Raw genomic sequence first — 26,376 nt, 5'->3', positions numbered from 1 at the left:
TGATGGTAAATTCCAAGGAAGAACCATTAAAACATAGTTTCTGCCTCCTCTCTCTCTCTCTCTCTCTCTCTCTCTCTCTCTCTCTCTCTCTGAAACTAGATCCCCTTGAATTATCAGTACAGACATTGTGAGATGCCATGTGGGTGCTAGATCTAAACCTGGGTCCTCTGAAAGATCGATCAGTGCTCTTAACCGCTGAGCCATCTTTCCACCCCCCCCCCCCTTCTCTTTCATACTCACAGAAGCCGACTACTAAGCCCTTCACACCCACACGCCCTTCAGAGACACCTTGAGAGGAAGGAAGGAATAAGATCTGCAGCTATTTGCTGGTCATGGCCTGTTGGCCTCCGTCAACCCTAGCTGACATCTTTGGCCACATCGTCCCAGGAGACCCCACGACGGATCCCCTCCCCACTGCCCGGCGCTAAGCCATGCCGTGCCTGAATTCTTCTCTGCTATCAGAGAGAACTGGTATTCACTGTTGCTTTGAGGTACTATGCTCAGCAGTAGGCAGCTGATGCGTCCAGCCTGGCATGACAGCATAGGGGAGCGTGTCCATTCAAGGTGTGCACACAGGAGCATCAGGACACGAGAACATCAGAAATAGGGAAAGAATGGGGAGGGGGGAATAATGGCCAAAGCCCAGGCCATTGTCCATTCAATGGGGCCTCCTCCTGGTCAGGTTGGAGAGTGACTAGCCTTTAAAAAACTGAGGCCTGTTCTGGGCTTTGGGACACAATGATCCCCTATCCTGCTTCTGCCCGTAAGTCATCCTGGGCATCACCCTGGAACGTTTTTAAAAAATGCAGAGTCATCTGGAGAGACTAAGTCTGCTTGGATCTAAGTTTGATTCCTAGAACCCACAAGAAGATGCTGGGTGTTGTCACGTGATCCCTAAAACCCACAAGAAGATGCTGGGTGTTCTCACATGACTGAAATACCTCCCTCAGGAGGTGGAGACCGGAGGAGGGCAGCTTGCATAAGTTTCTCAGGTTCCAGTGAGAGACCCTGTCTCAAATAGCATGGAGGATGATGGCCTGGGGTGTGACACAAGAGCATGACCTCTGACCTCCATGTAAATGTGCACATACACATCTTGTATACATACACATAAACACAAAATGCAGAGTCTCATGCCATTGCACTTGATCCAAGGTTCTTCACACTAGCATGGGACATGCCTGCAGGGCGTGTCCCGGTTTGGAAAGCACCCCTCTGAGGTCAGAGTTCCGGGTAACTTCCAGGAAGCCCCTGCTAGGGGACTTGAGATGGCAGCCTTGAAGCCAGAAGGCACTAATAAAAGAGGCAGAAAACCCAACATTTCTCCTGGTTTTTTATAAATGAGTTTCTTTCCTCTGTATTCTATTTTTAACCTGAAGTGCTCTTTGAATAAAAATGAGACTTTAAAAAAAAAAAAAAAGTCAGCCTCTGTAATTTCCTTTCTTTCAGATACTTTAACATCTCCCAGGGGACCATAATGTTCATTAATCCAATTCCAGGGAAAATTGTCATCTATCGTTAATGACTTCTTAACCTTCACCTTATCTGATTAGGTGCGGAATTAAGTCTGTTGGATGAGCCTCAGTCCCCACCCCGCCCCCACCCCCCCAGTGCAGTTTTTTCCAGAAAGGACCTGAGCCATCAATACTGCAGGGGGTGGGGGCAGAGCAGATCCACGGGGCGAGATTTCCTCAGCACACTGCTCAGTCTTGATGACTTCTTTAGCTGCTGGGTGGGTGGCCAGAAGCTTGGCGCTTCTTGTAGCGGCTGATAGAGAAATCCCTCAGCTCTGTCTGGGCTCATCCCTATTGGCAGTGTAGTCAGCAGCCTCCTGGGCACAAATGTGTTGATTTGGTGCCTCTCATAACCTGTACTGTGGCAGGGACCAGCTGTTCTGTGCTTGTGAGTTTGGACAATCAGAATGTGTAGAATCTGTGGGTGTGGTGTGGCACTGTGACAAGAGTATATACAAAGTATGGCTTCAGTCTTTAGCACCAAAATAATAATAATAAATAATAAATAATAATAAATAAAATTAAAAAAAGAAAAAAAGAAAAAAACAGAAAAAAAGATCTTCAAGGCTAGAGCCACCTGATGGTCATGTGCCAGATGGACTAGACTGCTTCAGGAACGCCTAGATCCTCACTGGCTCTAAACATGGAGTCTGCATGTGCCGGGCTATTACTTGGAACAAGTGAAGGGCCCATACCTGTGTCTACAACTTCCATGTGCTTGGGTTCTCCAAGGCCAGATCTGTCAGACACTGGGCCAAACTTCTCACAGGTAATTAGGGTCTTAACACAGATAACTGGAGATGAAACAGTATGTTGTTTAAGATAAAACTCTTGAGTCTAGACAGCCTACTTCATTATTTTTTGGCTTGTAAATCCCTTCCTGTAGGGCTGTTTGGCACATAGCGCTTAATTTAAAATATTAATAGCGTTCATTGAGTGCATTCGGTGTAAGTGATAAAATATGTCGCTCTCTGCTCCACTCTCCGACTTCCCATCAGAGGAGCCCGTGGCTCCGCCTGCCTGCCTGGGTCCTTCCTGAAGGACCAGAGTGAACTTTCTTCCCATTACCTTCTGCCCTTCCATCTCTCTGCCCTTCCTTATTGGACCCTTCAACCCCATGCCAAGGTAGCCTCTCTAGAAATACACTTCATCTTTTTCTGTCCCTCTTTCTCCATCCTCCTGTGGCTCTGGTCATGTTGAAGGGAGACTTTTAAAGCACAAGATAGCATTGTTCCGGGAGTCCAGAGAACATAGTCTTTTTAAAGAGCTAGCGCTCTGGTGGGATGGGATAAGGGAAGTGAGGGGAAAAGGATGCGGCTTGGACAGTTTCTCCAGCTGGGATGTTGGATGTGGTCCTCATTCCCTGCTTCTCAGTCCGCTGCAACCAGTGTGGGCTGCCCCTGTCAGCCAGGCTTTTAAAAGAATCAATGCGTGTTTATTAGTGTGCATGTGAGCGTATCACCACAAATAGACCCCGTTGTAGTAGCACCCACATTATTTTGATTAAATCACTGGATACTATAGCCCAGCCAAGTAGACAGCTCAGCTGCCGGGGTACCAGCCATGGCGAGGTGCCCACTTGTGGTTTTCATCCTGACTGTTGGCCACATTGGCCAGTGCTTTAGCCAGAGAAAGAACTTTGTTCATACCCAGGAGGGGAGGGTGTGACTTGGAGGGATGCTGGCGAGGTAAAGGCAGGTGCTTGCCGCGCATGCTCATGGCGCTGGGCAACAGCTCTTCTACATCTTTGGAAGCTAGATACAATGTTGCATTGTGTCATTTACATAGGAAAGACCAAGAGGCCAGTCGTTTCTCTGGATTCAGCCAACTGGAATCCTTTGAAAAAGCTGAGTTGTTAGGCTTGCCTGCTTCAAGCAGTTTTCTAACAGGCCAGTGATAAATGCATAAATGCTTGGAATTAATAGATAATCTTCTTCCATGCACTCTGCGGCATGGATTTCTTTTAGGCTGTCAGAGGAGGAGTCTGTATTTGCAGCAATTCTAATGTATGTTACTTCCTGGGTTTCCTAGAGAGAATTTAGATATGGAACCCTGGATGATAGAGGAGAGTTATTTCTCCCTTCAAGCGATGTTCTGGTATTCACTTGAAAAAGAACAATCGAGGTCAGTTCCCAGCTGAATGTTTATGCACTTGGCTAAAGAAAAGGCGTTTGGGGTGGGGGGCCACAAAACAAGGTATAAGGTATTTTAGGCACTCTCCCATGACAGATGGGGAAACTGAGGGTTAAGTAACTGGGGTTAAGTAACTCATTAGAAGAATCACAAACAGTAGATTGTGGGGCCAGTATGCAAGTAAAGAGTAATTGTGCAGCTAACAGAGCCCTATCAGGAGGGTTGCCCAGCGTCTCATCCTTGTGATGGTCAGTAACCATAAAACAGGTTTACAGCGGTAGCATGATTGACATCTGATGTTGGGCAACTTCAGTAGGAGTGTCCTAGGATGCTCAGTTGCATCCCTGACCTCCACCCGATGGTGCAAGCAACACCTCCCCCAAGTGTGACAGCCTAAAATATCTCCAGACGTTGCCAGAGTATCCCCAGGGAAGGAATCTCATGAGGCAAAGGACAGAATGGCTATTGGCTGAGAGCTGTTACCCAGACAGAAGCCATTTGCAGATTACAACAAGAAGCCACAGGGTTTAGAGTATTTTCTTATATTTAGGGAACAATATATATGTAGTTTTTCTTATTCACCTTTCAAACTGAGAACAAGGAACACAAAACTCTTTGACAGAAAAGCCTATTCTGGTTCCTTTATTTTTAAATAGAAGAAGTAAGAAAAATATTTTAAAATACAAAGCAAAACAACCATGCTATGTTTTAGTTGAGAAATGTCCCCTGCGGGCTCCAGTTCTGAGCGTTGTTTGCCTGGTGATGGGTGTCTTACTTAATCAAGAAGTTACCCCTTGGTAGATTTATACCATGGCTTTACTGGGAGATGGTGCCTTGAGAAGGTAGGTTTATTGGGGGAAATGTTTTGTCTCTTGGCCTTCTCTCTCCTCTACCTGTGCTGAGGGGAACAGCCTCCTCTGTCTCCTGTGCAGACACTTCCTCTAGGCTAGTGTTTCTCAACCTTCCTGACACCAAGACCCTTTAAAACAGTAGTTCCTCATGTTGCGGTGACCCCCTCCACCATAAAATTATTTCTTCGCTACTTCATAACTGTAATTTTTCTGCTGTTAGGAATTGTAATGGAAATGCCTAAGTTGCTGCCCCTGAAGGGGTTGTAACCCACGGCTGAGAACCACTCCTCTGGGCGCTTCCTTAGGGATGCTAACAGCCCACATCCCTTGGCCAGCTTCTCCTCTCCCTGTGATGGCTGCCTCCTACCCTACAATCTCATCTTTTCCTGAGATGCCAGGTTCTAAGAGCATGAGGATACCGTCCATCCGGGGCAGTCCAGGCACCTCATGAGGCTCCTAGAGTAACAACTCCCTATGACCAGGTGTGAGTGTTGACTCTCCTTCGTCTATGAGGGAGCTGAGGATTCTCCAGGCTGGCTCCTCCTGCTTGGGGGGGGGAGGGGGCTCATACAGTGAACCGAACATGACCTTTAATTAATTCTAGCTTTCACCCCATGTTGCTTCTGACCTCTTTGGAATCCTAGGTTGCCCCCACCACCACCCTCTCCCCCTGCTCTAACCCTTTGGCTTAATTGCCCCACCCAAATCCCCATTTTGTCCGTGACATCACGTCTCTGTGCCATTTCTGTGACGTTCTTTATGATTCCTCCAGCTTTCAAACTTAATACTTTCCTTTCTTTCTCCCTCATTTTTATTAAAAAATTTTAACTGATGGACTGTTTTTTGGGACAGAGTCTTCCTTCTTATCCAGGTTGTCCTGGAACTTACCATGTAGCCCAGGCTGGCTTCAGACTCTCAATCCTCCCGCTTCCCGCTTCCACTTCCTGTGTTGGGGATACAGGTAGTTGACACCACACCCAGCTTCACAGTATTATTTTCAATGTTGCTCTTCAAGCAGGGACCCGACACTCAGCACCGCCCCCCCCATCTTCTTGGGTGGTCCCCATCTCCATCTTTTTCCAGCTGGCTAGAATTCTTTTAAAAACAGGCTTTGCAAACTCTTCAAGGGAGATGTCAGAGTCACCTTTCAGTTTTGTGACTGTGGTATCAAGGCCTGTTAAGTCGAGTTAGTTTTAGTTCTCAAATTCTAAGTTTATGAAAGCCAAGTGCTAGCAACTGTCAGTCTTTATGAAGAGAAGCTACCAGGTGACCATGCCAAAGAGTGAGGTGAGTGCTGGCGACATCCTGATACTCAGGGAAGAGAGAAGCCTTTGTGGCAGATTTTTGCTTGACTCCTCCAGGCTGGAGGGTCGACCCACCATCCGAAGGCCAGACAGTCTGGGTAGCGCACAGTGCTTGTGGGTCCTCCTTCCTGTCTGATGTGGAGAGGATCTCTTATAAGCATCAACTGTCAATTAAAAAGCCAATGTCCAATGAGCTGAGGCGGGAAAGAGGAGGTGGAACGCTGGCAGGAAGAGAGAGGATTCTGGGAAATAGTGAGAGAATAAAAGAGATGAGCTGAGAGAGAGAGAGAGAGAGAGAGAGAGAGAGAGAGAGAGAGAGAGGCTCTCTAGACACTGGGAGATGCTGAGGGATACACTGGGAGAGATTCTGAAGGAAAACTGAAGGAGATGTAACTAAACATATGGAAGACATAGAACAGATTGAATCGGTTAGTTACTAGTCAGGGAAGGAGCAGCGAAAGCTATGGCTTGGGCATTTAATAATAGTCTCAGAGTCATTCTGGGAGCAGGGGCTGGAAAGAGGAAAAGCTGGACTTTCCTTTTTTAATTCTGAGGTTTCTAGGCATGCGTGGTTTGGGATTTGAGAGACGAAGCTTTTCTACACGGGTTCATGTTGGGATTTTCTCCTCAGGGCAACTGAGGCAACCAACAGCTCTCCCACCCCACCCCCTGTCTCTCTCTGTCTCTCCCTGATTTCTCTCTCTCCTTCCCCCCTTCCCCTCCTCTTCCCCCTCCCCTCCCCCTGCCTCTCTCCCCCCTCTTCCTCCTTCCCTCCCCCTCTTCCCCTCCCCCTCTCATCCCCCTCCCCCTCTCCTTCTCTCTCCCTCCCACATCCTCAGGTTGCTCTCTCACAGGACGCCTGACGAGTTTTGTGTCTGGTTTCACTGCACACATCACAGACATACCTGGCCAAGGGTCCCATCAGGTGTACTCCAGGAAATCCTTTCAGCCCTTACAGAGGCCCTTCTGCAGTGCAGGATGTCGCCTCTCCCAGTCACAGGACCACTGTGTTTCCAGATGGTTTGAATGACCTAAATTCAGCACACAGCTCAGCCCCAGCGAATGTTTGTCTAGGTGTTCAGGGTCCAGCGTGCATTCCTGCCCAGTGGTTCTGCACGCTGCCTCTTTCAGGACACTTGTATCTCTTCTGCCAAGGGGAAGATAGAGACATGATCTTACCCTAAAAGCTTCTGATAGGGTTAAACTAAGTTATAGCATAGTAACCTTAATGCTATTAATTATAATCATATAATAAATTATAATGGAATATAAATAATATACATGATATAATATATAAATATATTATAAAATATAATGATATTAGTTTCATATTAACGTGATATAATTTATTTTATATCGTATAAAAGAAATAAGAATATTCCCTTTGCTGATGATTGAGCCTGGGAGGTCACAGCTTTGTGTAAAAGCCAAGCGCTGTGGTGACCAGACCCCAGGCTAGGAAGATAACCTCAGACATTGCCAGGAGGCTCAGGCCAGTCCTTTATAGGTCAAGGAGGGAAGATCATGGGGCACTTGGATAAAGAATCACATCACCATCTTCAGAATGTCCACTTCATCCTCCTGGAGAGGTCAGTAAATCTGGGAAAGAGTCCAAAATGCTGGGGTTTACTGGAGAAAGGTCCTGCCAATAGGAACCATGACAAAGGAGAGGCTGTGTGCCCTAAAAGGGTTACATGTATTGATGTGAGGAGATGTGGCATCTGTTCATGTCATAAATGTCTAAGTCTGGTGATAGAAATGTATAAAGCGAATATGTTCCCTCAAGTTACTGTTTTGTAGAGGAAAAGTATATGTGAACATGCAAGGGTATCTATCATGCATGTGTACACACACACACACACACAGAGCCAGGAAGTGGGGGAACCTCAGGTACACCTAGCAACCAGGCTGACAAAGAGACGAGCAACAACTTCCAAAGGGTCCCTGTGAACTTTCTCTCAGTATCTTTTTATTAGATTCATTTATCCTGTTCATATATGAACATGTTGCCTGTGTATATGTATTTGTGTCACACATGTGCCTGGTGCCTGTGGAGGTCAGAACAAGACTTCGGATCTCCTAAGACTGGAGTTACAGGAGCTTATGAGCCATCATGTGGGTGCTGAGAACCGAACACGGGTCAGCTGGAAGAGCAGCCAGTGCTTTTAACTCCTGTTCTACCCCTGCAGACCCTAGTTTTGTATCTTATCCGTTTGGCCTGCCCACTTTAAATGCTTGGCTGTAGCTGCTGTCCTGGGACAGCTGTGGACAGTTCCAGCAAATCCTTTTATATGGGGAGGAAAGGCTTGGAAGCCTTACCTACCATAAGGGAGGCCAGAATCATACTTCCTGTGTGCAACACCTTAGAATACCTTGCCCTTCATCTCTAATACTTGGGTGATATCTCTTTCAAATTCTTTTCCAAAGAATCAGAGCTGTCAAGGTAGTAAGCACATTCAAGTAAAATCCAGGGGACTTGGGAACCTGGAGACTTAGCACAAGGCACTGGAAGTGTGCTAGAGGATATGTTCTGTGGCAGTGTGGGCATCTGACTTTCCAGTGCTGTCTAGCACAGATGTGGGAGCCAGAGCCTAAAGGTCAAATGGGAGATACTGAGTAGTTATAACCTCATATAAAGGTGTGTGTACATGTACATGCATGAGTATATGTGTCTGTATATGTACATGCATGAGTGTATGTGTGTATATGTACATGCATAAGTGTGTGTACATGTACATGCATGAGTATATGTGTGTATTTGTACATGCATGAGTGTATGTGTGTACATGTACATGCATGAGTATATGTGTGTATATGTACATGCATGAGTATATGTATGTGTATATGTACATGCATGAGTGTATGTGTGTATACATGTACATGCATGAGTATATGTGTGTATATGTACATGCATGTGTATGTGTGTACCTGTACATGCATAAATGTGTGTACATGTACATGCATGAGTATATGTGTCTGTATATGTACATGCATGAATGTGTGTACATGTACATGCATGAGTATATGTGCGTATATGTACATGCATGAGTGTGTGTACATGTACATGCATGAGTGTATGCGTGTGTACATGTACATGCATGAGTGTATGTGTGTGTACATGTATATGCATGAGTGTATGTGTGTACATGTACATGCATGAGTGTATGTGTGTACATATACATGCATGAGTGTATGTGTATACATGTACATGCATGAGTGTATATGCATAAGTGTGTGTGTGTGTGTGTGTGTACATACATGCAGCGCTATTTTTTCAGTGGTCTGAAACTTCCAGGAATCAGGTCTCTCCTTCCACCTGTTGAAGAGAGGTCTCTCATCTTCCTGCTAGGCTTTGTGCACAGGCTGATTGGCCGTGAGCTTTTAGCCAAGTCCCGTTTCTGCCTCTCTCTCCATCTCTCTGGGAGTGCTGGGGTTTCAGATGCACACCACCTGGTTGGCTTTTTTTAAAAGCACGGTTTGGAGGATCAAAATGACATCATACTTGTCCAAGCACTAATACCTTCTGAGTCAGTCTCACTGGGTCCTAGGAAGGTTATTTGTTGTATTTTTGTATTTTATTTATTGAGCCAAATGTAGAAATTTTATATATATATATATATATATATATATATATATATATATATATATATATACATATACACACACACACACACACATACATATATATATATATGTATAAAATTAAGAAAATTCTATGTATAGGTTTACTGTTGTCTTCCACACACGTGAAACCAACCTTAGTGGACTACAAGATGAATCAAAGAAATGTGCAGACTGTGATAAAAACACAGAGGGGAGAAAACATCAGAAAGCAAATGAAGAAAAGTGGGCTTGTCTAATAGGAGCTGGGGGAAAGAGGCGAGGGCTAAGAACTCACTAGATCTGATAAGCATATGAATTCAAATGATCAAGAAATTCAGTGACATCCGTGGAGAAAAGAAAGTCACACTAAGACACATTGTCATGAAATTACAGAACAGCAGAGTTACAAAAGAAGACTTTAAATGTAGGCAGAAGACAATAGACCTCTTATCAAAGAGTGGCAGATGCTGTAACCTCCTTTGATGTGTAAGAGAGGATGAGGGTGTGTGATTTGGACCTGATACATCTAAAGCCATCAAGGGTCCAATACATTTAAGCCCATCAGTGCTTGCCCAGCACAGTGGCCCAGACCCTAATCAGGAGAGAGATGTGAATCAGTTGTTAAAGGAACCACTGGAAAAATAACAGTTCCTAGAGTGTAGCTCAGTTGGTAAAGTGCCTGCCCAGTATGCACAAGGCCCTGGGTTCAATTTCCAGTACCACATGATCTAGACTGAGTGGCTCATACCTATACATGTTTATAGCACATATTTATACTTATAGCGTACCTCTGTACACTTACATGCACTAGCATCAGAAGTCAAAGGTAATCCTCAGCTCTGTAGGGAGTTCAGAACCTGTCAGGGAAAGAAGGAAGGGAAAGAATAGAATAATGAAGAATGGTTAATTTGTCCACGATCATCTGGAAAAGCAGCCCCTTGACTACAGGGTCCTTCTAGGCAACAGCGACCCAACCGATGGCTTCATTCTGCAGCCTCTCTTATGTTACATAGTAACTGATGTAGCACCTGCTGTTATGTTACATAGTAACTGATATAGCACCTGGGGGCAGTCTTCTACTCAACTCAGTCTACAGATGACACAATCTTTGTTTGATACTTTAAGAGTCTAGTCTGCCAAAGTCACACAGTTGTAACTTCATCTCGATTGTGTTTTTTGACCTAATTATTCAATTGATGTCTCCAGGGCGGTGACAGGTAAGGGTAAAGTATATATGTATTGTCTGTGGTCTGATTAAGTTTTTTCCTACCTCCAGAGCTTCAGGGAGCATCCAAGATGTTGGATTCATTTTCTTGATCCCAATTGGGAGCTGTTGGCCTGGCTGGCCTAACGTGGCATTCAGAGTGGTTTCGTGATTAAACTGTTTTAATTGTAGCAATGTTGAGAGGCAAGAGAAGTTAGAGAGATAGGAGGTACTGTGGGACGGTCCTTCGGGAATATGGAGGGTCTGCGAGGCAAGGAGCCTCTTCTAATACCTGTCCCGAGATGACCCAGAGCCCAGGAAATGGGTAGGAGAAAATAGAAGCAAGGAAGCGGGTTGGTGAAGACACAGAATTGGGCACAGAGTGCAGAGGGAGGATGTACTACCGCCTTTGCTGTGGCCCCTTGCCGCCCAGATCCATCGTGTGAGAGGGCACAGATGGCAGAAGGCTTGGCTTTCTGTGGCCCCGTGACAAGCGACTTACACTGTGAGCCCGTCTCTTTGTCTAGTAGAGGAACAGGAAACCCGACGGGTGACTGTGTAGCTGAAGAAATGATTTTCTCTGGGAAGCGTTCTAAGCTTTCTCTACTGTCTACAGTGTGTGAGTTAGAGGACTTGCTCTGTTCCCATGATTCCTTGCTCCTTCCTTGTGTCTTCATCTGACCAGTGCCTTGGCCTGGGTCCTCCGGGTTGTCACCCTGAGCTCTGTGATCCTGCCCTAGTGTCATTGCTGTTCTGACCTTGTATGTTTGAGCTCCTACAACACTTCCGATTATTCTCCACACCAAAGGTCAGATGGGATGACCAAGAGAAGTCCGCATCCTGACGCCCGGTGTTGCCAGGGCTGCCAGGCAATAAGGGTTTTTAGACAGTTACCCATAACGTCACTGGCAAGCTCAGACTAAACACAGGTGACATTGTTTGTTAGGGGCCCCTGAACAGGTGGGGTGTAACTTAAGTACAAATTTACTGCTGAGACTTGTTCTAAGAAACATGTGCTCTGCCTTCCCATGAGGCCAGCAGAGGAAAAGGCCCGGACCCTTAGTGGGCAGGTAATCTAAGAGCTCAGGGCAGTCAGCACACTTCCCAGAACTGTGGGACAGCCTCCTCTGTCATTTGAGAGGTAGATATCCCATGAAAGCCCTGATGCCCTTTGGAAGCTGTTCACTCCTGAGAGGTTACTGTCCCCATCCTCCCAAGCCATATCCGTGAGTTGCATCAGGGCTTGTTGCCATGGCGACTACTGGGCTGACAAAGGCTCAGATTGCCAGACATTACAAATAGAAATTCAGGGCACCAGCCACCTTTGAATTTCAGGCAAACAATGAATAACGATTTAGTATTTGACTCCAGTGGTGCCTGGCTCATAATTTAATTACAAATATGTCTTCCATCTGATGCTACCCGGTCATGTTTATGTGAACAAATAATGTGCAGTTTATGGGCAATTAAACCAGTTGTATACCCTGTATTTCGCCTGATCACCTCAGCAGGTACAGAATACGACCTTTACCAGAGAAGGTTTCACTGGTAACAGCTGGTGTTAAGAGAGGATCCCAGAGCAATGGAGGAAGGACCTCAGGGTCCCAGAACTGTGTCGAGGAGGAACCCAGAGATGTGGGGCATGTAGGGAGGACCTCAGAACTACATGAAGGGAGGACCCCAAAGGTATAGAAGGTGAGGGCTTCAGAGTGCATGACTAGAGGATTTCAGAATTATGTGTGGACTTCCCTAGAGCTGTGTGCTTCGGAAGCATGTGGAGACTTCACTGGTCCCAGTCCAGCAGGAGAACAAATCATCTATATAATCTTTTCCCTCATAGCCAAACAATTTTTATCATATTTATTTGCATGTGTATTTTATTTATTTGTGTTTCTCTGTATATATGCTTGGGTATGTTCACTGTCCTGCATGTGTGCAAGTTAAAGGACAATTTGTGGAAGTCGGTTCTTGTCCTTTTATCATGTGAGTCCCAGGGATGGAATTCATGTGTCAGGCTTGGTGTGACAAACACCTGCTTGGTCCTTTCACTGGTCCTTCCTACGTAATTAGGTTGTTCTATTAAAGGTCGGGGACGGCCTTGTCAGGCATCAATGGGAGGAGAGGTCCTTGGTCCTATGAAGGTTTGATAGATGCTCCAGTGTAGGGGAATCGAAGGTGGGGAGGCGGTAGTGGGTGGGTGGGTGGAGGAACACCCTCATAGAAGCAGGGGGAGGGGGAATGGGATAGGAGGTTTCTGGGAGGGAGGTAAACCAGGTAAGGGGATAACACTTGAAATGTAGATAAATTGAAAAAAAAAAAAAAGAGGTCCTCTGTTCCAAAAGATACAACAGAATCACGGACTACACTCCACATTCGCTCCTCCCTCTGCTGATGTCCCTGCAGACCAGAAGTTAGATGTAAGTCCTTAACTGAGCCAAGCACTCTAACAAGGCAGTTTGGCCTCTGGGTGAGCAGTGTGCCTCTGATGAGGAACCCAGCTGGGACCCCGCAATCCAAGGACTAAATCCCACGTCCTGTCCTGGAGCTTGCTGGTCCCCAGCCCTCCTGTGTCTAGCACAGCAGGGCCCCACCTGGCATCTGTAGCTTCTCTTCTTTCACATCTGGCTGTCTCCATCAGTGATGGGTCAAAAGCACTCATTGGGAAATTCCTGAAATGAGAAATTCATGCAGCATGCCTTCCTCAGTGTATTAACTGACTTGAAGTCAGGCTTCCCATTGGTCAGCTATCCCACAGCTGGCTCGGGTATCAGATAGATTGGTGGTATCTCAGTGGGTGGTCAGAGACACAGAAGTGGAGGTTCAAGCAGTCTCTCCTGCTTCTGAGAGGAGGGGGTGGGCATCAGGGTCTGGATGCTCCCACCCTTTTCTCCCCTGTGTGCCCTGAGGGCACAAAGCACCAGGCCTTGTCTGACTTTCATGCATACCATTTAAGCCTTTGACCTACTGACATTACCTCATTCTGAGACCCAGACAGGCCCTGCCAGGGACAGAGGCCATTGCTCAAAGACTCATCCACGGCCAGAACTGGGCACATCTACACACACACACACACACACACACACACATACACACATACACACATACACACACACACACACACACAGAGGCCCAACTCAAGAGAGGACAGCCTTGTAATCTTTTGTTCCTGCTAAACTTTTTTGGTTTTTGGTTTTTGGTTTTGGAGACAGGGTTTCTCTGTGTAGCCCTGGCTGTCCTGGAACTCACTCTGTAGACCAGGCTGGCCTCTAACTCAGAAATCTGCCTGCCTCTGTCTTCCAAGTGCTGGGATTAAAGGCATGTGCCACCACTGCCCAGCTGTTCCTGCTAATTTTAATAAAGACACAATTACATAGGTGATTAAGTGTCATTTGTGACACGGTAAGTACATGTACTTATACATGCATAGGGCTTTTGTAAAACTTCTAACTGATGATATTTAGGTTAGACATTAAACCTCTTTTTCTCACAAGCCTCTGAAATACAAAAGCTCATCTGGAAAGATCCTGATGCAGGACTACAACGTTGTCTCCCAGTGCTAGACAGACTTGTGTCTGTGTGTCTTCCCTCCTCCCTACGGCATCTCCTCATAGACAAGGAATGCCAAACAGTAGCTGCTGTGCACAGAGCCACACCGTCACCCATGGGCCAGTTCACAAATCCCACAGTGGCTCCAAGCCGTGCCCAAACCTGAAATCAAAACACAAATTCAGTTAGCGGAACCTGGGCAAACAAGAAGGCTCTGACCAGGGCTTGGCTGGGATCACCCAGAAAGGATGTCTTGGGTGAGCCCCAAGAGGGGACAGGTGCAAGCATTAGTCTGCAATCTGTGGTATTCAACCTGTGAATCATATGAGTCATGACCCCTTTGGGGGTGGGGTATGGACAACCCTCTCACAGGGGTCAAATACTAATACCCTGCATATCAGATATTTATATTACATAATAGTAGCAAAATTATAGTTATGAAGTAGCAACAAAATAATTTTATATTTGGGGGACAGGGGCTCACCATAACATGAGGGACTGTGTTAAAGGGTCGTAGCATTAGGAAGGTTGAGACCCGCCACACTCTGTAAAATCACAAGACCCTCACACTTGCATTTTGAAGCCCCCAGACAACTCCAGAGGACTGATGTGTGGTCTCTTCCCCCCATCTTCTGTGCCCCAGGTACCCTGCCCCCCCATCTTCCCATTTCTAACCTCCATCTTCTCGGCCAAGCCTGACCCCCCTCACAGGATCCCCTCATATGACTCATGGTGAAACTGAGCCAAGATGGCGACTAAGAGACTAAACGGCAGGTCGTCCTTGGGAGGAGCCTGTGGAAGCTGGGGCCTCGCCCTGTGCGTGACGACGAGTTTTCCTACTTGGAAATTTTCCACTCCGACTTCTCTATAGAGTCCTTTTCTATGTTCCTGAGCATCCCAGAACTCTATATGTCCTGATGTATCAAGTATTTGTGATGGGGTGATGCTGTTCCAAAGGGACAGGAAATGGCCAAGGAGGGAAGATAAAATCATGTCTCTTAGTGCATCAGTATAAATACACACCTCATATCATATATATATGTGTGTGTATGTAAAATTGTATATATTATATATATACACACATATATACATATATACATATATGCATATATATGTGTACATATATATATGTGTGTGTATGTGTGTATGTGTATATATGTATATATACATGTGTGTATGTATATGTGTGTGTATATATATATATACATATATACATATATACATATACATATATATACATATACATACATACATATATATATATATATATATATATATATATATATATATATATATATATATATATATATATAATTCTGAAGCCAAAAGTTAGTGACTGTAGCCTGAGAACACAGATTTAGGTTACCCTACATAACGTGCTCCAATATAGTAATGGTTTGATGAAAAATTTTAAAATAGAATATATGTATGTGTGTGTGCGTGCGTGTGTGTGTGTGTGTGTGTGTTCATGTGTGGAGTGGTGTTTTGCCTCCATGCATGAGTGTGCATTATATATATGCCTGGTGCCTGCAGAGTCCAGAGGAGGGCATCAGATCCCCAAGAACTTGAGTATAAATGGCTATGAGCTGCCATGCGGGTGCTGGGAACTGAATCCGGGACCTTGGCCAGTGTTCTTAATCACTAAGCAGTCTCTCCAGCAGTTTTGTGAAACTTTAATAATAAACAAAACTGCATAGGTCGCAAAACTTTAAAATGTGTCAGTGGGAGCATCAGGAGGGCAGGAAGCAGGGCAGAGGAGAGACCCCTACCATACTTCCGGTGCTATCTGTGACATTGTTAGCCTTTGAGTAGGCGAAGGCCAGGGGTGTGTTTTTACATACCCCAAAGGATTTTAATTGGTAGTCACACTCTGAGGGTAGTAAATGGTTATCTAAGGACTCAAACACAGGCCAAGATAAATCTGCTCTGCGTCTGCAACACTCCAACTGTCTACAATCACTGAAATTTGGATCAGCCAGTCAGTCTTGTAGGATGTTTACCCTAAACGTAGCTGCTTGGAAGTGGACACCAGGCCCAGGCTCGTCTCTGTGCCTTATGTATTCTGCGTTCATTGTGGTCATCAGTAATAGTACCACAGAGACAGCCTTGGTGTGGCGGGCAGATGCTCAAGGCTTTGAGGACGGCAAGGTAAGGGAGGGACGACGAGCCTTTGGGTCACTCATTTTCATCTTTATGTGGAGATAAGCGGAGCACAGGTTTGCCCGAGGTCCTTCCAGGCTGGTCCTGTCTTACCCTGCCTCCTCTTGTCAACTCCTCTATACAATCACGGCTTTTAAATGTCCTGGGGGGCCCTGCCTGGGTTCAGCCTCGATATTCAGGAGTCTTCTTCGTTGTGGGGTTTGTTAGCCGATGTCTCCTCTTTCTGTGAGTGGTATTGTCATTTACTTTTTTTAAATTAATTAATTAATTAATTAATTTATTTATTTATTTATTTATGGGTCTTTGGATTTGGTTTTTTTCGAGACAGGGTTTCTCTGTATAGCCCTGGCTGTCCTGGAACTTACTCTGTAGACCAGGCTGGCCTCGAACTCCGAAATCCGCCTGCCTCTGCCTCCCAGGGTGCTGGGATACAGGCATGAGCTACCACCGCCTGGCGGTATTGTCATTTACAAAGTAGTTCTAGGATGTCACTTGTGTCTCCCTTCCCTCCTTCCTTTTATCCTTGTGTCTTCTTTTTCCTACCCATAATTCCTTTAGGATGAATGGCCTAAGAACAAACAGAACAAAAGGGAATTCGTTGGCAGTTTGAAAGTTTCAGCCTTCAATTACCCCTCAAAGGCAGTAGCCTAGACTCTTTCGGGCCCCCCCCAGTGATGTCATTTCCTGTAAACACACCCCTTCCTGGTATCAAGTGCCCAAGGACTGATCCAGGAATTTGAAGAATACATTAGCAGCCGGGGAACCAGGGCCAGAGCTGGACAACCAGGTGCAGCTGCTCTGAGTAGGGGCAGCTGTCACTCCACTGCCCTGGGAACAGCCTGGAGAAAACAGATGTGAGCAGCATAGCGGCTTTGAGAATCGCTGCCGGCTGCTAAGAGACCCAGATCGCCTCCCTAGCCTTCCCACTCAGGGCGTACCTTCCTCATCCTCTTGAGGTCACAAGTGCTGACCTTGGCTTTTTTTCTAAAGTGAGAGAAGGTGGCCTGTGGATAGAAGCAAGGGCTGCAAAACAAGCTCTGTGCCTTGTCTCCCAGCCTTCTGGGAGAGCTACCTAGGGTGCACACACAGTTACAGGCAGCCCAGCCAGGATAGATGTGTGTCCGGATGCCTCGGCCCCCTCTGAAGTTTGTGCTTGTGGGCAGTGAGGCTCGGGGCTGCTGGAGGCTCTCGATAAGGATCTCCAGGCCTTAGCACCAGTCAGGTCAGGTGATCTACAGGGGCCTGCAGAGCACAGTACATTCCTGCCCTGGGGCTGGGCTGTGCCTGGTGATTCAGGCCACAGAATCCAGGTCTGTTGGACAGGGAAGGACATTAACTTGGGAGGAGGAGTGAAGGCAGAGATGGAAACCAGGTTCCTCCATGGACAATGGAAGAATTCTTTCCTTGTGCAGTAAACAAACTCCTGGGCTAAAGGCGCACCTCCAGGAGTCCAAACATCTCAGGTTTAGTCTTGTCTGGGAGAAAGCCACCTGAAGTCATGTTGAAATGGTGGCAAAGGCTTGTCTTCATCATTTCGGCCTATCTGCGGTACTAGCATGACCTTAGGGATTGATTAGGAGGATCTGGGGCGGGGAGCCCAAGGCCCGCACTGCTGGGCAACCTGGATTGGACAGAGGTCTCACCGCTCCGCATCTCAGCTTGTTCTGCAAAGTGTGGACCCCGAGAGGTCTTAGTGCTTGACCAGGACAATCTCACTCTCCTGAAACGATTGCTCCTGCTTGGGTCATGGAGTGGTCTGTAAGACTCCACGTTCCTGGAATCTAAGGTAGCTACAGGGTTAGACACTGGCTAGAAAGACTTTCAGGCACTTTGAAAGGAGGGTGCTGTGTAAGATATTTTGAAGGTGGATGGTGACATGTCAGTCATATCTATGCCTTCATCCTTGAAGGGATGAGATAGCTAAGGTACCACTGTATAGACAAAGATACTCCTTCGGTGACGGACAGGCCTACCTCCAGAGTTAGGCAGGTCTGTCCCAAGGATTTAAGACAAGGCGGACAGACACAGAATGAAGGCACGGGTGCCAGGCTTTTATCCTGCTTTGAGTTGCTTGATGAGATACTATCTTCCAGCAAAGGCAGTTTCTGAGTGCTGGAAGTATCATGAAATCATTGCCGATAGTCTCCTCAAGTGAGATTTATTGGAAGGACAATGGGTGACTCACACCAAGCGTCTAGTCAGAGGGTCTTGGAAGGAAGGTAACTTAGGGTGGCCTCTCCCCTGTGCATGACCTGACATTGTCCCATGCCTGACTCCTGTTTCCAGAACGGACTAACAGGCTGTGCTGGAGCCATAAACCTGATCCACGTGTAGGACTCCATCTTACCCAGAAGCCCAAGATGTCTCAGATGGTTCCCATGTCTACAGCTGTAGTAGAGTCAGGCTTCTGGCCTGCGTCTAAATAGAACAAAGCCCCAGAGAGACTCCCAGCAGTCAAGGGGACTTGGTGGCTGTTGGTGTCATGTGCAATGGCAGAGTCACAAACTGAGCAGGGGAGAAATACCTGGGTGATTTCAGCAGAACCAGAGGTGACACTAGATGTTTCTCCATAGTACAGCATGTCTGTTTAATCTCCTTTCTACCTTTTCTGCTTAGTGGACTTGAGGACAGCAGGTCCCCAACCTCAGTGACTCAGCCTCAGGACACAGGGGCAAGCCTCTGGCAATGATCACAGGTGAAGCAGGAAGGTCAACGGGGTCAGTATCATTCTCCTTACCTGGCAGCTTCTGACACCTCCCAGGGGGGCTTCCTAGAAGGGAACCTGAATGGTCCTGACCACCAGTAATTTTCACAAAATCCCCTGATGCATCTGCACCCCAAAGGCAAGGACATGACAGATCCATGGGGTTAGCTTCGGGAAAGCCCACAGTGCCACTGCTTAGAATCTAGACTATGAGGCCTTCTAGATGGTTCTATATGCTCCAAATTCAGTCTCTGGTCTGGAAGAGAAGGGTGTCTCCAGGGCAACCAAGGTTAGACCTACTTGTGTATGTGTGTGTGTGTGTGTGTGTGTGTGTGTGTGTTGGGATATGAGAGCCCTCTATAGAATGGGTACCTCACTAATCATTATAAACAACAATACCACCTCACAGAGGACTCTCATCACAAATTCCTGCCTGCCAACACCTCCCACTCCAAGAGTTCACTTCAGGGGGGCTGTGTTGATGTTCACATTCAATTCCACATCTAGAGTTTCCTAGTTTCCTACCACACAGTCTTTTCCTGAGACTCCCAGCCTCAGAAAACTGGCCACCTAGAATGAAGGCACATGCAGAGGATACACTCAGCCTGATTGCCACCTACAAACACGTCTTAATTTTCGCAAGCTTCTCCAAAGACTATGGTAATAATTTGGTTGAAGCCTCCAGAGTGATTGACACCTCAGAGTTACCCTTGTCACTGAAAGGGACAGACCTGTGTCTCCTTGTACCACGGTTGCTCTCAGGTGTCATCCGTGGGAGAGGAGTTGGTTCTTGGATGGAGTTTAGAAGCATAACAACTAGTCAGTTTCTAGAACACCCATCAACTCAGTCAGCACAGGGACACAGATGTGAGTGAATCTAGACTCTGATTTTATTTCTCCCAAGTTGCTTAACTAGACCACCGATTTCCTTATAACCCTATAACCTTCCCTATAACAGCAGCGTAAATGTGTATTGTGTGTCCTTGTGGTCTGTTACAGAGCTGGTGATGCTTCTGGAGTGGTGGTCTGGCACAGAGTGCACCATCTACACCGACCCAAAGGCCTCGCCCCACTACGGGAAGGAAAACGCCATCGTCGTCCTCAACCACAAGTTTGAGATCGACTTTCTCTGTGGCTGGAGTCTGGCCGAGCGCCTGGGGATCCTGGGGGTAAGTGGGATGTGCCTTCACCCTTCTTCACGATGCTCCCCCCCCATCCCTCCCAGAGAGTCTGCCGTGCGATTTGCTATTTGCTGTCAGTCTCTCAGAACTTCTAGAATGAACAGGATTTGTTGTTGTTGTTGTTGTTGTTGCTTTTATTTGGGGGCAGAGGTTGAGATAGGATCCTGCTACCGAGCCCAGGCTGTTCTAGGATTTGTCTTCCCACCTCAGCTTCCGAGAGAGTTGGGATTAGAGGCAGGCGCTACCAAGCCCGGCATTGGCCAGGTGGTTTTATTTATTCATTTATATTTTTTAATTAAAAAAAAACTTTTTTTATAGTATGAGATGCTCTCAAAAGCTGTTTGTTTGGCCTTTTTTTTTTTCTCCTTGCCGTGACAAAATACCAGATAAGAGCATCTCAAGGAGGTAACGTTGCCTGTTTAAGGGCAATCCTCCCTGGTGGGCAAGGTTGTCAGCACCAGGGTAAGGCCACCGGTCAGTCCCATTTCCTCTGCAGTGAGGAAGCAGAGAGAAGGATGCTTTTGCTTAGTTTGTATTATCATGGTTTATGCTTCCGATTCATTTCAGAGCCCTGGGCTGGGCAAGGGGCAGGGGGAAAGGCGTTCCGATTCAGTTAACCTAATCTAGGTAATGTCCCATAGTGTTCTTGGAAGTGTGGCTCATAGGTAAGTCTAGAGCAGTGTTCACAACCCCTTTGAGGGCCGAATGACCCTTTTAAAGGGGTCGTTTAAGACCACTGGAAAACACAGATATTTACATTAACACTCATCACAGCAAAATTGCAGGTCTGAAGTAGCAACAAAAATAATTTGATGAATGGGACTCCTCACAACCTGAGGAACTGTTTGAAAGGGTCACAGCGTTAGGAAGGTTGACCATGGCTGCCGTAGTGTCAGCAGGTTGACAGTATTAACCACCACGATGCTTCTATTCCTGCTTAGAAGCAGGATTAACATCTTGTAAGCAAATACAGTTAGCTGTTTGTTTAATCCTTACAGAAAGAAGCATTTGCGAGTGGACACACACCTTCCCCGAGGGGGCAGAGAGGATCTCAATTAGAGCGAGTTTCATAGTCTGCTCAGGCAGCTGTAATTGGATTTGGACTGGAACTTGTGTAGTTTGGCTCCAATTCCTGTCCTTGTGATTGCCTAGCTCGCAGGCACAATTCACCCCATGTTGAATCCGCCGCAGGCTCAAGAACGCCAAGTCTCCGAGCAGCAAGGCCTCAATAGCAGAATTTGGAATTGTTCCTAAAGTCTGTTTCCCTCACATTAGTTTGACTTCTCGCATGCAGCAGCTTCCCTGCCTTTGTTAACCGAGTCTCTTCAGTTGGCTTTTGCTGTCTTTGACACGTTGGGGTGTGTCATGCTTAAGCCTGCACCACAGTAATGACTCAAAGTCACCACCAGAAGCCTTCAGATATCATCATGGGAACAAATACCTTTTTGCCCCAGGATGGAGAAGGTCCCAGAAGTTTTCCCGAGGACTCAGGGGTGGAGTTTGGCATTTGGTATGATGGCCTACAGAGAGGCAGGCTAATCACGGCACACTCGGTTTTGGTAGCACACACACACAAGACCTTTATGTTTAGAATACAGAGCTGTGGCCACAGGGTACAGGAGGAGTCTAGAGAATGTGTGACTCTGCTTCCTTCAACCAGGTTAAGGGCTTTCTGGCAAAGGGAGCTCTTTGTTTCTTTGTGTTCATTTACATTTTCAGAACAAAAATGAAGGTTCTTATACAGAGGTTCCCTTTCTCTGTCTATGGGGGGGGGGGGTCACATTCGAAGACATCCCAAGGATGTCTGACTCTGTGGGTAATAGCCAATCTTATACGTGCTGTGTGATATTTTCGTGTGTGCGTATTCTGATTCCAGAGTCTAGTTTGTACATAAGGATAGCGAGAGGTAATATTAACTAAGCAGAGCACTACAAGTCATGATCTACAGTACAGAGTACTTAAACTTGGCATGGGTCTCAGGACCGTTCTGATTAAAATCTGTAGACCACGTTGCCTCTGGGTGACTGAAGCCGTGGGTGAGGTCGAAAGTTACCATGTAGTTGTCATCTTGGGCTTGGAGGCAGTTGGTGATCTCCTGGAGACTGATGTCTTTGCTGACTTTGCCGTTCTGAATGTGTTGGCTTTTCTTGTTCCTGTGCTAGGGCACTTGGAGGCCTCAGTAGCTTCCTGCTCCACCCAGGAAACCAGTATGACCAAGACTCACGGCCCTCTTGGCCCTCTTCTCTTCGCACTGAGGTGGTTTGAATAAGAATGGCCCCCACCTGGCTAGTAGATTTCAATGCTTGGTCACCAAGCTGTGATTTTAGGTGTGGTCTTGTTGGGTGGGTGTGGCCTTCTTGGAGGAAGTGTGTCACTGGGGGTGGGTTTTCAAATGCTCCAAGGGTCTGTCACTCTTTCTGCTGCCTGTTGCTGATCACGACGTAGAGCTATCAGCTACTTATCCAGCGCCATGTCCGCTTGTGTGCTCTCTTGCCCGTGCCTTGACCATAACGGCCTAAAGCTCTGAATGTAAGCCAGCCCCATTTAAAAGTTTCCCTTTGTAAGAGTTGCTGTGGTCATGGTGTCTCTTCACAGCAATAGAACAGTGACTTATCCACACTTCTGAGTAAACACCAGAGTCCTGGTTGCTGTTCGGTTTGCAAGGAAGCGATTGGCAAGTCTGATTCCAAAGCTTCCCCTCTTGTGAAAAGATTATTTCTCTGCTGGCGAAAGGAGGCAATTCAAGCCAGATTAGATTTTATTAAATTCAGGTTTATTGGAAAGATGCTCTTGGGAGACTTCACTGGCCCCAAAGTTCTGGGCCAGGGAAGTTACGAGAGAGAGAGAGAGAGAGAGAGAGAGAGAGAGAGAGAGAGAGAGAGAGAGGAGGGAAAGGGAGGGGAGGGGAGAAAAAAAAAAGACAGAAGAACACACATGCAGGGAGAGAAGAGGGAGGAGGAGAAGAGAGACCAAAATGTCTGGATTATATAGGGAAGAGCCTCTGGGGGAAGGGCAGCCCAGCCCCTGGACTGGGTTTTGGGTCCTTGTATGCCAGGTAGGGACTGAGGGATGCTGGGAGACCCTGAAGGCCAGGTCTGCTTTGGTATGTAAAATATGCACCTCAGTCCCTTCTCCCAGGGTTCAAAACCAAACCCCTTGGAAGAAGCAGGGTCTGAGCTGGAACCCCGTTCTGGGAACTTGAATCCACAGGCCAACGGCTAGCAGAACCAGCATCATGGCTAAGTGTAGCATGCCTTGCTAGGAGCAGGAACTGTGAGGCTGGGGATGGGGCTGCGGGTCAATGGAGTTCAGAGAAACTTGAGAATGGCCCAGAATCCTGTGAGAGAGAGATCTGTGACCCAGAGTCCACAGCCAGGGGGAGGAGACACACGCTCAGGAGAAAGGGGTTGATGCGACCCCCAGGGAGAAGTGAAAGGGGACTCGGGGCCTGAGGGGCAGCCTTGGGCCAGAGGGGTGGCCCTGGGTCAGAGAGGGCGCCTATGAGAGGAACACAGATGGAGAGCTCTGGAGAGAGGATGGGGACCCTGAGCTGGAGATGTGACCCATCATACAAGGGTCACGGAGCAGAGACACTGTCTCCACAGTCAGGGGCTTGCTTCCCCTTACCCATTTGAGCCCTGGGAAGGCGTTCCACCTCTGAGCACAGATAAACCAAAGCAGACCACGGCCCCTCCCGCCAGCCAGGGACTTCAGATCTAACTATGTTGTGACTTATTAAGTGAATATTAAGAGTCAGAGATTTTTTTTTCATTTTTTATTACCTTTAAACTTGAACAACCTAGGTTGGGTGTAATGGGTATGAGGTGGTGGGGAGCTGCAGCCTAGATTTGGGGAGACCCCACCCAGAGGTTCAGCAAGTAGGTCTCAGACTTTAACCCAGGGCAGTGTCACACCCTGCAGTGTGTGTGTGTGTGTGTGTGTGTGTGTGTGTGTGTGTGCGCCTGCCCTAGTGTCCCCAAAGGAACTGAGGGGAGAGGAGGTGAATCACTTGCCCATTTTCTCCTAAACACCAGAGAAGTAGCCAGCGCCATGGCTGCATGGACCTCAAGGCTTTGGGAGATGTGTAGGAGGGAGAGCAGGGGAGGAGGTGGAATGGGGAGGAGGGAGAACGGGGAGGAGGGAGAGGAGGAAAGAGGGAGAGGAGGTAGAGGAGCAGGAGGAGGAGGAGGAGCAGGGCTGAGCCATCCCTGCTGGATGGGGACAGAAGTCAAAGGTCATATATGAGGTCTCTTAGACATAGGCAGCCCTGCTGGATGGGGACAGAAGTCAAAGGTCATACATGAGGTCTCTTAGACATAGGCAGTCTCGGTCATCTGTAGCGGCATGCGGTCTCCAAAGTTAGCTGGGTAAAGCACAGGCGTGCAGGCTACCGACTCTGTCTCTTTGTCAGGGAGATGGGCACCAATCAGCTGGGGTTCTAGCCGAGCGAGCTGTGGTCATGTGACAGCCAGAGTGATGGTCTCATCTGAACCGTTGGCATGTCCTGGCTGGCCTCGCTTAGTGACAGGCCTATTGTCTACGCCTCAATCCCTGACACATGGCCTGTTGGGGGGTTTCCCTGGACACAGAAACCCCTTCTCCCAGGGTCTATGCAACGCCAAAGAGAGGGGGAGCCAGCGCCCAGAGCAGAAACTACAGCACCGTGCAATGGAATCTTCTCTCAGATTCCATTTGTGAGAGGTGAGCTCTTGGGGCACAGCCCACACCCAGGGAAACCTCTAGGTTGTGGGACCATCTTAGAGGTCACCCACCCTACCGTGGCCTTTGGTTTGAGACAAACTTCTTCTTCCTCTTGGTAAAGATCTCTCAGACGATACAAGGAAGCGTGGCCAGAGAATGGGTTAGAATTTGTTGCTTTTCTCTGGGCAAAGAGCAGGTCAAAGAAAAGAATTGTTATTTCTTTTTCAAGTTTTAAATGTTTTGTAAGACCCCCCCAAAACCGAGGGTGCCCTAGCACCCCATACCTCAGAAGGCGACACCCAAATCACTCGCAAGAAATGGTCTTGATGCAATAACATGAGGATTTCTTTATTCCAGAATTCTGGGCCCCACAACCGTACACAGGGTTAGAGGACTGTGGACCCTGAGTGCAGGATTGGGACAGCTTTCATAAGATTACGACAAAGCCCGCGAATCACCAACCAATCATTCCTTAGCATCGAGAGCCCTCGAAATGTGAGCCAATCGATTTGTACCACTCCATAGTTTTTAGGCCAATCAGTTTAAATTATCGGAGCCCGCGCTCAGTGGACCAATTAGTTTCTTATTTTCTTGGAGTCTATGGCTGCATGAACTCCTGGATCGGTAATGGCATAAGCAGTTTACAGAAGCAAGATAAGCTTAGCTCTTTTCCAGTAACCTTGTGGGGCCAGGTTCACCTATTCAAGGCCTTTTTGTCAGCTCTAAACCTAGGGCGGGCTCTGGAATGTGACTTTTTACTTAGTTTCTAACAAAGAGCACAAAGAGCAGGCTCTGGAATATGAACTGTTTGGGGCTCCTTAGAAGGCTGGAGTTAGGCTGTATTTTCTATTCTTTCAGTTTCACTTTCAGATAATAATATATTTTACAGATAGTTGTGAGCTACCATGTGGTTGCTGGGATTTGAGCTCAGGACCTTCGGAAGAGCAGTCGGTGCTCTTAACCGCTGAGCCATCTCTCCAGCCCCAGATTATATATTTTGATCATTTTTTTTCCTTTCTCCCAACTCTTCCCCAACCTTTCTACCCACTCAACTTTATGGTTTCTCTCTCTCTCCACCCCCCCTCTCTCAAAACAAAACAAACAAAACAAATGGTTATTATCCTGGGGTATGAGATTGGTCTGTTCTTTGACTGTGGGCTTAGGCATGAAGCGTTTGCACTTAATTTCCGGGCTCTCAGGGCTCTGCAAAGTTGGGGGAGGGGAGGGGCATGCCAGGTAGGAACTGAGGGATGCTGGGAGAACCTTGTGGCCAGGTCTGCCTCAGCTGTTTGTCTGGGATCCGATTCTGCCACCAGGCCTAACAGCTCCTGCTTATCTCTGGCCCCACCCCCACCCCCACCCCCACCCCCACCCCCACCAAGAGCTCTGAGCACACCCCTCCTATTGAAAATGGGTCCAACTAATTCATTTCTTACAGCATCTCAGCCAAGACTAATTGGCGCCCTATCTGTAGA

General features: G+C 47.2%; 1 protein-coding gene across 2 annotated transcripts in view; it reads left to right on the top strand.

The window, feature by feature from the left end:
- Agpat4 (1-acylglycerol-3-phosphate O-acyltransferase 4) overlaps positions 1 to 26,376 on the top strand; it is a 98,882-nt gene that overhangs the window by 60,683 nt on the left and 11,823 nt on the right. For both annotated transcript variants that reach the window (XM_052169368.1, XM_052169369.1), the window contains one exon: positions 20,019 to 20,188. In XM_052169368.1, coding sequence (XP_052025328.1) covers positions 20,019 to 20,188 — 170 coding nt within the window. The remainder of the gene's footprint in view (positions 1 to 20,018; positions 20,189 to 26,376) is intronic.

The sequence above is a fragment of the Apodemus sylvaticus genome, chromosome 23 (genome assembly GCF_947179515.1).
Source record: "Apodemus sylvaticus chromosome 23, mApoSyl1.1, whole genome shotgun sequence".
Taxonomy (NCBI): domain Eukaryota; kingdom Metazoa; phylum Chordata; class Mammalia; order Rodentia; family Muridae; genus Apodemus; species Apodemus sylvaticus.
Note: the sequence above shows the minus strand (reverse complement) of the source record. Positions and strands in the feature narration are given on the sequence as shown.